At 37.4% G+C, this 10272-nt stretch overlaps 1 protein-coding gene across 1 annotated transcript; it reads left to right on the top strand.

Annotated features, from left to right (window-relative positions):
• Window positions 1–84: 84 nt before the first annotated feature.
• RTCA (RNA 3'-terminal phosphate cyclase) lies at window positions 85–10023 on the top strand. The gene is made up of 11 exons (XM_085308279.1): window positions 85–199; window positions 277–377; window positions 1357–1500; window positions 3055–3178; window positions 3766–3824; window positions 5171–5312; window positions 6515–6639; window positions 7109–7167; window positions 7754–7848; window positions 8895–8999; window positions 9386–10023. The coding sequence occupies exons 1-11, from the start codon at window positions 155–157 to the stop codon at window positions 9482–9484; spliced, it is 1098 nt and encodes a 365-aa protein (XP_085164405.1). The 5' UTR covers window positions 85–154; the 3' UTR covers window positions 9485–10023.
• The last annotated feature ends 249 nt before the right edge of the window (window positions 10024–10272 follow it).

Genomic DNA, 10272 nt, shown 5'->3' with positions numbered 1-10272 from the left:
GCGTCCGCAAGAAACGCCAGAGCGCGGCCGTCCAGCCGACGCGCCTCTCCCGACGGCCCCGCGGGTGCCATAGGCTCAGGCCGCTGCCCGAGGCGCCGCTTCGCCGGGGTCTCGCCGTCTGCAGGGCCCCGGCCGGATCCCGCCCGCCGCAGCCATGGACGGGGACCGGGTGGAGATAGACGGCGGCATCATGGAGGGGGTGAGCGCGGGCGCGGCGGGCGGGCGGCGGGGCGGGCGGCGCCTTCGCGCCCGCTGAGCCGCCGTTTCTCCTTGCAGGGCGGGCAGATCCTGCGCGTCTCCACGGCCCTGAGCTGCCTCCTGGGGCTGCCGCTGCGGGTGCGCCGGATCCGGGCCGGCAGGAGCCAGCCGGGCCTCAGGTAACGGCCGCCTCCGGCGTCGCCTGCGCCCCGCGGGCAGCGCCGGTGCCTTCCGAGGCGCTGAGGAGGCCGCGCCGCTTTCAGCCGCGGTGGCGCGACGCGTCCCCGGCCCCGCGCCACCGAGCGTGTCGCCGTGGCGTGGGTCCTGTGCGGCCGGGCCGGGCTGAATCGCCACCAGAAACCTCCAGCACAAGTTACTCGTGCCCCTCATCGTGGCTGAATAACCTTCTTTCTCCGCAGAAACCCACTCCGACATTAAGCCCATTAATTTGTGACACCCTCCATTACTAACATCGCATTTGTTAAACCAAGACAGGTGAAGGTCAGAAGTGCATATTATATTTAATTTGGGACAAAATTAACTTACAACCAAGGGAAACTGGTCTTTCAGCATTTATGCATAATACTGATTTTTCAGCTTTTTTTTTTGGGGGGGGGGAGGGCTTTAAAACATGTCCAGGAGAGGTAGACGCTCCCAGATAGTTAATTTAGGTTCAGAGAAACAGAGTTGCTTTTCTAAGCTACACTTCCTAACCCCTGGCTGTAGTCCACAGAATGGTCTCCAGCTTCTTTCACAACGGCTCTTCTGTAAGGAAATTTTAAGAATTTGCCTAACAGAGAGAAGAATATTACTAGCTGAGTAATAGCCCTTAACACAAAGAAAGTTGGAGGCTACTAGATGAATTTATATTATGTTGCATCATCAAAATGTAGTGAAATAGTGAGCTCATTCTGGTGACATGGATGCACCTGCATTTTGAGTTTCCTTGCACGTGTGAAAAATAAATAAATGGATACTCTTCCTTTGGCTTGCATGAACTTAGGAGAGATACTGTTGGAACAAGATTGAATTTCTGATGCCTGTTTGGCCAATTTTGCAATGGTAGTATTTATTAGTTAATGTTTAGTAGTTCCTTTAATGTAACAAGACTATGTAGTCTACTTGCATGTATCTTTAATGTAGTATTATGACTTGAAGGCCTCAGCATCTGTCTGGATTGGAGATGATTCGAGACTTATGTGAGGGGAAGTTGGAGGGCGGAGAAATCGGTTCAACAGAAATTACCTTCACTCCTGGGAAGATCAAAGGTGGAACCCACACAGCAGATACAAAAACAGCAGGGTATGTCTTTGTAAMTGGATAATAACTGACTAGTCACTGTTCTTAACTGCTTTTGGTAACTTTAAAATTTTGACAAAAGTTAGAACATTAATTCATGAGTAATGAGCCTCAGTCCATGCTACTTGAGCTTGATACATCTGACCAAAGCACCTTACTTCTTTAGGTTCTCTTGCCTTAATGTAGGCAAGGTCTGTATTAATAAATGACATGCAAATGTAATRGTTTTAAAGCTATGATTGATGTATAAATTGAACACTTTTTGATTAATGTTAAGCAAAAGATGGCTTTGTATTGTATTTATAATTTTGTCCCCTATTTTCTCACAGTAGTGCATTAGATATCAGGCCTAGTGCAACTAATTAGGTTGAGTTCTGTCTCACAAATCTGTACGTTACACTACATTACAAAACATTATCTATTTTGTGCTCAATTAATATACTAATACATTTATTGATAATATATTCAATAAAATATTTATAGCTCAGTAAAATATAGCTCAATAAAATATTAGTCATTTTTGAGATTTCACTTGGGCACATAATGGTGCAATATGGGATACTCATCTTTTGGAATTTGGCACACAGTCTATCCACTATTATCTGTGTCTCTGATTTTCCATTCTGTATTTCTGTGCTGGGTCCTTTCGTATTTGACTCTGTTGCAAAACTGAGTGGAATGGGTTTAGCTCTGCAGGATTAGTGTGAGCAGTCACTTAGCAGTATAAGGTACCTTAGACATAGTTGAAATTTTCTTTAAGCTAAGAGATTTTTTTTTCTAAGCTACAATAGTATAAACAACAAGCTACTACCTTTTACTTAAACACGACACAAAGGCTTGAGTAGGCAATACTGCAAAAGGATTAGTAATTGGGTACAAGCAAAAATAATTGAAAAACAATACAGTTTATAGACATCCAGAGATTATTTAAGAATACGAAACCAAGTTTTCCTCAGTTAAGTGGTGATTACTGATTATTTTCACAATTCAAAATAAATCTTAAAGCACTGGTGAGGTAACTTTACAGTTTGGTTTGCAGAACTAGCTTATTTTTGGAAAAAGTACTTTGGGGAGGTTTTTCTTGCATATTCCACAGATAATGATTCAACAATAGAGTCATGTATCAAGACATTTTTTTTGTATGCTCCTGAATTTTCTTGTGCAGGATAATAACCAGTTTCTAAGTAATTCTGTAGTTTACTAAATATTTTGGTCTTAAATGTTAAAGTGGCTGCCTACACCTTTTCTGCTTCTCCCACCTGCTAACTAAGCATACGGTTCTCTCAGTACTGTCAGCATATTAAGTAAACTACATTGCTTTTATTTTAAACAGGAATATTAACAATGCAATTTGTAGAGCAATAACTTATATATTCAGGCTTGCTAAGACCATAAAGCTTTAAATCAGTATTTTTAAGAGTAATAAGTTTACTTAATAGATAATGTTCAAAGTTAAATACTTAAATAAATGCCTGGAAAACCATTTGCCTTTGATATCTAATGATTCTGCATGGATTATGGCTGTATAACATTTGAGTATTTTGTGATTATTTTTAGGAGCGTGTGCCTACTGATGCAGGTAGCAATGCCCTGTGTGCTGTTTGCTGCTTCCCCATCTGAACTTCATTTAAAAGGTGGGACTAATGCTGAGATGGCTCCTCAGATAGACTACACAGTCATGGTAGGGAACAGTTTCTTTGGCTTGATGCATCTTTCATGCATATATATGCACTGTAGCTACTGTATTTCTGTTGCTCTTACTGCAATTTTATTTGTAAATTAAACTGTTAAATAAAGGAAAAATATCTGTTCTCTTGATAAACTACTGAACACCAATCTGTTTGGCTTGGGAATATCATACTATTAGTGTATTATATTTTGAGAGCAACTAGTGCTTCATAGAATTCCCTGAAACAGCAACTTGTCTGTTGGTTTTAACTACTAAAGATAATTTCACTTAAAATAGATTCTTTGTTCTGGAAATGCTGTGAAATTGTTAGGTATTTCTATTCTTCTTTCCATATAAGAATCCTTTAACACAAAGTGCCATTCAGAATAAAGTACAAAGAACCTCAAATAAGCTGTATGTATGAGACTGGCGATTTTTTCTTTTTTTCTTTTTTTTTTTAATCATGTAACTGAAATTTTCATGTTGAATATCTCTTGTTGGTGGTGGGTTTTTTTCCTTTTTAAGACTGGATAGAATGATGGGAAATGGTAAATGCAAAATACATTCACCCTGTGTTTTTATATGTGGTTATTTTTCAGGTTTTCAAGCCGATCATTGAAAAGTTCAATTTCACGTTCAATTGTGAGGTAAGAAAGAGGTGAGTTGCAGAATGACATGGCAGAAGCAGGCCTTACTGAGCCAATGTTTGAGCACGTAAGCACATGGACAAGGTGCCCTGAATCAAGACAAGGGATGAATTTGTAATACAATAACTAATCTGCATTAACTGTCCTATGTGTACTGTCACCATGTGATGAATGTGATAGAATTCTTTTCTGTCTTTTCTCATTGCTGCACCTTCAGCTTGTGTTTTAATATTTCCTATTGGCTACCTCAGAGGAAAATGCATGCTGAACAACTGGTCCATTACAGAGCTTATTCTGAGTTGCTGGTTATGCATACCCTCCTGCACGTGTAGAGGGTCCAGGCACCTAACAAAGTGTTTGGGTTCCCTTTCAAAGTCCAGAAGAAATGCATTACAGMACCTAAATTTTTAGATGTTATGGTTACTAGAAACAGTTGTTTGTCTTTCAGCTTCAGCAGAACTGTATCAGGTCTGTTAGATACATCTGAGCTGCACTTTACCCATTTGAAAGGAGACTTTATCTTAATTATTATCTTAAAGGAGATAACATGTTTATTATTTATCTTATTTTCAAAGTCAACTGGGGGTATGGAACTCTGTCCAGTCTTTCTTCCTTCTCCCTCTTCCAGGCCAAATTTTGGCCATTTCAGCCTGTTAGAAGCAGCATTACCCTGACAGAGAGGTACTGCTTCAAGTTTCAAAGACCTGAAATTTCTGTAATTTTCCTATATGAGAAGATAGCAAGAGATTCAAAGCAGTACAATCAGTGAAGTACAGTCTCACTAGCTGGCTTATTGACAGGCCAAATACAACAGTCAGTGAGTCCACACTAAGCTCAGAACCAGCCAGCTTTGGGCTGCTTCTTGTGGAGAATGGCAATTGGCAGACATGAGAAGGAGCTGGGAGTATTGCAGGGAGAACTGAGGTCTGTTGCAGGAAAGAGGGAGGTAGTGAGGCTGATGGTGTTGTAATAGGGGACAGGATACCAATCATTTGGAAACTAAACACACTCACAACATGTCCTTTATGACACTCGCTAGACAAGACACTTATTTCCTGCCTCAGGGGTTGTTGTCTGTGTTTAGGTATGTCTGAACACAAATAACAAACTAAGGTTTCAGARAAGAAGAAATGTGTTAAGCTATTTTTAGACAGTTAATAAAATGTGTGTTATGAGCTAACACTGTTAAAGGATATATTTCTGTTATAAATATTTCTAAGGCACACATCAAGGAGGTTCATGTTTATAGTAACAGAGCATAAAATGTATAAAAAAGAAGTGTGAAGAGCATTCTTGTTATTTTCTCGCTCTTTCTGATCTTTGCATTTACTCACAACTAATTACTATTTCTACATAGGGGCTACTATCCCCAAGGAGGAGGTGAAGTTACAATCCAAATGTCACCAGTCAAAGAGTTGAGCCCAATAAGCTTAACAGAACGTGGCACTGTGACAAAGATATATGGAAGAGCATTTGTTGCTGGAGCACTGCCTATAAAAGTGAGTGCTGATGATAGCTCTGGAAGTTTCCAGATTTACTGCACATACTGTATGTGTACGTGCATATATATGTTACAAATATTGTATGTAATCTGCATAACATACCTCTGTTGCTCTTGTATTATGCACTCTTTCACTTAGTAACCAAAGTAGCCGTATTAAATAGATTCAAATTTTCAGGACATAAAATTGAACTTTGGATATTTCTAAAATGCATTTATTGCATAGCACCTAAAATAGGGAATGAGAATGATGCCCTTGATAAGAATGTTCAGAAAACTCTAGCATAGATTATAGGACATTTTAAACCTGATTTAAGTATAATTCATACTTGCCTGAGTTATCTTAAATCTGAAGCGATGGCCTTTGTTCATAAATTTATGGGTAAACTATAGTGCACTAATAATATACAGATACCAGACTAAATCAGACTTGTCAATCATTTTTAAAAGCATTAGAAGAACAAGTGAATGGTAGATTAGGCAAAACAAAAAAGACAAAACATAGGTGAATTTGCTTCCCTTTTACCTCTCCTTTCCATTATTTCTATCCTGTTTGCATTTACAGAGAATGAGTGGCAGGGTATCCTCAGGGTTCCTTCTAACACATACAGGGCATTTGAGGAAGGGAGAGAAGAAACAGAGTTACTTTTTGAAGAGCCTTGGACTGCTGGTTTTGATCTTAAAATATCCAAACCTGTGAATATGGACTATGATCTTCTTTTTTTCCTATTGGATCCCAAGAATGAGATAAGCTTAATTTGCCCTCAGCTGCCTATGATCTAAAATTGTTATTTTATACATTATGATTTACAGAGTATATCCTGTACATAATAACTGTTTTTTTCAATCTAATATCTTGAAGTAATCAAGACTAAAATTAAATCTCTATCCATATGCATAGGGGAAAAAGTCTTGATTTTCTATTGGTATTGAAGCTTCTATGTACGTCACTATAATCTATCAATTGTTTAGTATTTAATATTACCTTAATTTTGTGAGATTTCAGAAGAGAAGTTGTTCAGTGCTTGTAGTGGTTTATAACAGTCCTTTGCTTTTTTTATCCAATAAAACTGGTCTCCTTATAGCTTGGAAGACCTTTATTTTAGGATACACAGTAGTAATTAGGCTTATGAGGAAAAAGTAGTATTATAATAGTATAATTTAGTTAATATTTTGCTCCTTTTTCTCTTACCTTGCTAGCTGGCAAAAGACATGGCGGCAGCAGCAGTGAGATGCATCAGAAAAGAGATCAGGGATCTTTATATTAACATTCAGCCGGTTCGAGAACCTGACAATCAAGCCGTGGGAACTGGAAGTGGAATAATGTGAGATGAACCAAAACTTCCTGTTAATACCTGTCTTGTAACCTTGCTAATTGATTAGCCACATCTTCTCAAGACACACAAATAGTCATAAAAAGTGATAGTCTTTTTTTTTTTTTTTTTTTTTCTGGTAGGAATATATATTAGGACATTTCAAAACTCCCATCGTGTTTAAAAAACTTTATTATATAGGCAAGGGAAGCTTTTCTCCTACAAATATGTATTAACTACGTGTTAAATACATTTAACTTTTGTTTCTGAATTATCAAATTTGAAAGGTGTGAAAGACAATGTTTTTGGCCTGTCTTCCTAGCACTGCCATTCATTTTCTTGTGTGATCACTTAACACACTGAAATACAAACCCCATACTGATGGTGACAGTCTGTATTTAAAAACAAAGCATTTTTCTGATAAATAAGATGTAATGTGAATAAGTTGGTTCTTAATATGGATTCTGATTTTTCTTTTTAGTATTGTTGCAGAGACTTCAACAGGTTGTTTGTTAGCTGGGTCATCACTTGGCAAGAGAGGTAAGAGTCGTGTGAAATATGCCTCTTTCAGGTTTAACTTAATGTTCTATTAATGAATAGGAATTTGAAGTATTATCTGTTCAAAAGTCTGATGCTTTGAGTTTCATTTTTTAATGAGTAATAAAGGACAGTGGAAATCAACAGATTTTAATTTTGGTTAATAGAATTTTACACTTTGATAGATTTTTAAGATGCTTCTGCATAGTCAAAATTTAGAGTTTTAAACTCGCTTTTAAACTCACCTTTTATCTGAATAGATTGTTAAGGTCATTGAGTTGAAAAGAATTCTGCGTTTTAAGAACATACAATCTTTGCTGCAGTTTACCTGGGAGGTTTTTGCTCAGCACTGAATCTAGTTGTGCATCTAGATTAAAAGGTATAGAAGGGATTTTAGTTGTAATTTGTTTGAATAAAGTGTTTTTCTAAGTGTATGTGAAGCTACGGGCTTCCCTCTGCTAAGGGATTATGAACTATACTTCATYATAAGAAAGGAGGTTTATTTCAAATGGACTTTGGAGGCAAGAGTATTTTTTTAAGTGTTAAATAATAATTGAATATATCTTAATCTCCTGGATTTTTCTGTTAGGAAAGAATTCTGACAAAGTTGGCATTGAAGCAGCAGAGATGCTGCTTAGAAATCTTAAACATGGTGGAGCTGTGGATGACTCTCTGCAAGACCAAGTAAGTCTCCTTATGTTTAGATGAAGTTGAAGTATATGAAGGACATGGATATATGTATTACTTGTAAAGAATTTAAATCTGAACAGTGAAAGAATGGGATGTAGATTTCTAAATTGGAAGAAAGAGGTGGTAATTCCCTCCCACTTGGCACTTGCTGTTTCTAAAACCATGCCATATAGCAAACGAAGGAAAGAGTTCTCTTCCCGTGTATTAAGCACTAGACTAAGAGAGGCCATTAGAGAAAATATCCAGGAGGTGTTCCTGTTTAACTTYCTTGCCTAACCACATTTGAGAATAAAGAGCCTCCACCCCCCCACACACTATTGTATTTTGAATGATAGTGCCTGAAAAACTTTGGACTATCYTAGACAGGGTTACATTACCTCTTAGCTGTAAGCACCTAGCTATACATTCCTATTACACAGAATAATGGAAAGAAGTTAGATGTTGAAGTCATTCTGCTTTTTCTGGAGCATATGCACATCCTACAGCTAGATTCAGTGTGTGGGGACTGTTCTGAGTTATATGAAGGTTATAGAATGTGTATCATGGTGATGTTTGTAATCAAATCAGATTTTTTAATACCTGGTGAATACCTGACCATAAAGTGTTCTAATGCAAAAACCTCTTCCTGAGTTTTCTCTCCTCCCCAAAGTAATCWACCAGTCTGGAATCTGAAGTGAGCTTGGGGAAATTTGCAGTGGGGCCAAAGTTAAATGTTAAGAGAAATTCAGTGGCAAAATTGACTGTGGAAAAGTAGCAGCCCTTCTATGATACGTACTAGACTAGTAATTCCCAAGCTTTTTGAGTCTTAGAGTACTCTTAATACTCAGCACCACGTACTTTTATGAAATTTTAACATTGAGGGCAAATGCAGTGACCTACCTCAGTTGTGGACTACCGACCACAGCCTTACAGTTTGGAACCATATTTTTATTTACAGATGTTTGCATGTTCTTGCTTCACTTTTCTTGTTTGATTTTTTGCTCCATAAGTTGCTAGCACCTGAATAGCTATTTAATAATTACTTTTATCTACCATTTCAGCTGATCATTTTTATGGCATTAGCAAAGGGGGTGTCCAGAGTGAAAAGTGGACCAATTACACTTCATACTCAAACTGCTATACACTTTGCTGAACAGCTAACAAAGGTGAGTCCAAACCTTGAGGAAGTTGTCATTCTCTAYGCTAGGAAGTGTGAATTGTATAGACTCACTCTGATTTTAGCAGGATTTGTGAACTGAATTTTCCCTCCTAGAGGACAAATGGTGATAAAATAGTTGCTAAGGAGTTTATCAGTAGAAAGTGAACRTGTTTTATAGTTAAATGCCTTTAGAGTGGTTAGATACCTTTACCACCTTTATTTAAATGTTTTAAATGAAATCAGTTAAATCTCTCAATATGCACAAATAAACTAAAATAGATTATCAGACATCAGATATTGAAGATTTATGTATATGTGTATTATGACTTGTGTATATTATATGTATACTATAACATGTTTAATTTTATGTGTTTTTAATCCTGTTCGTTTTAGGCCAAATTTACTGTAACAAAATCAGAAGAGGAAGATCCTAGTAAAGATGCTTACATCATTGAGTGCGAAGGAATGGGGATGATCAACTCAAACTTGTAGGGTTTAAAAAAACAAACAAGCTGACAAAAGCAAAACTCAACATACCTCACTGATGTATTGCACTACATTTCAGTGGATGTGTAATATACTGGTGAACAGGAGGATCCTTCTGTCACATCTGCTTGATTTGATTTAACTTCAAGGATGATGTCTAGTTTTCCTTTGGCCTGCTGAAAATCTGTGGTGTGTAAAATGAAAACTTTTTTCTTTTCTTTTTTTTCTTTTTTTAACTGTTAACAGCAAAATGAGCACAGACAGAACAGCAAATAAAACAAATGCATGTGTTCAGCAGCTGAGAGCATCAGTTAGAAGCTTTAAGAATTCAGACTCACGAAAGTAGAAAATTGCTATTTCAGTTTCCAAAAAATATTAGAAGATACATTCTTTCCCCTTAAGAGCATGTAAGTTTGATTCTTTGGGATCCTTTATTTATTGAGGTATCTGGAATGAAGTGCACCATCAAATCTGTATCTCTGTTCTTCTTCTGTAATCATTTTGCTTAAATTGTGAAGAAAAAATAAAGCACTATCATATGAAAACCTGGTATTTATTTTTGCTATTAACATCTCAGCAGTTTATATTAATGGGAGACTGATACAACRTAACTTTTCAGAAATGTCATTTCTTTCCCTTCATACAGTAAAAACAGTCAATGCTTAAAGTCATCTGCTTTTATATCATTTTTTATGTATTTTTTCGAACTCTTAAAGATGTGCTTAAAAATGTAGCATGTTATGTCCCAAACATGACATACTAACTTCATGTTCTGATAGCTTTGCCCTATAAGG

This window comes from Rhea americana, unplaced genomic scaffold (genome assembly GCF_003343005.1).
Source record: "Rhea americana isolate MKP2758 unplaced genomic scaffold, rheAme1 scaffold_272, whole genome shotgun sequence".
NCBI lineage: Eukaryota > Metazoa > Chordata > Aves > Rheiformes > Rheidae > Rhea > Rhea americana.
The sequence above is the reverse complement of the archived record's forward strand: the minus strand, read 5'-3'. Positions and strand labels throughout refer to the sequence as shown.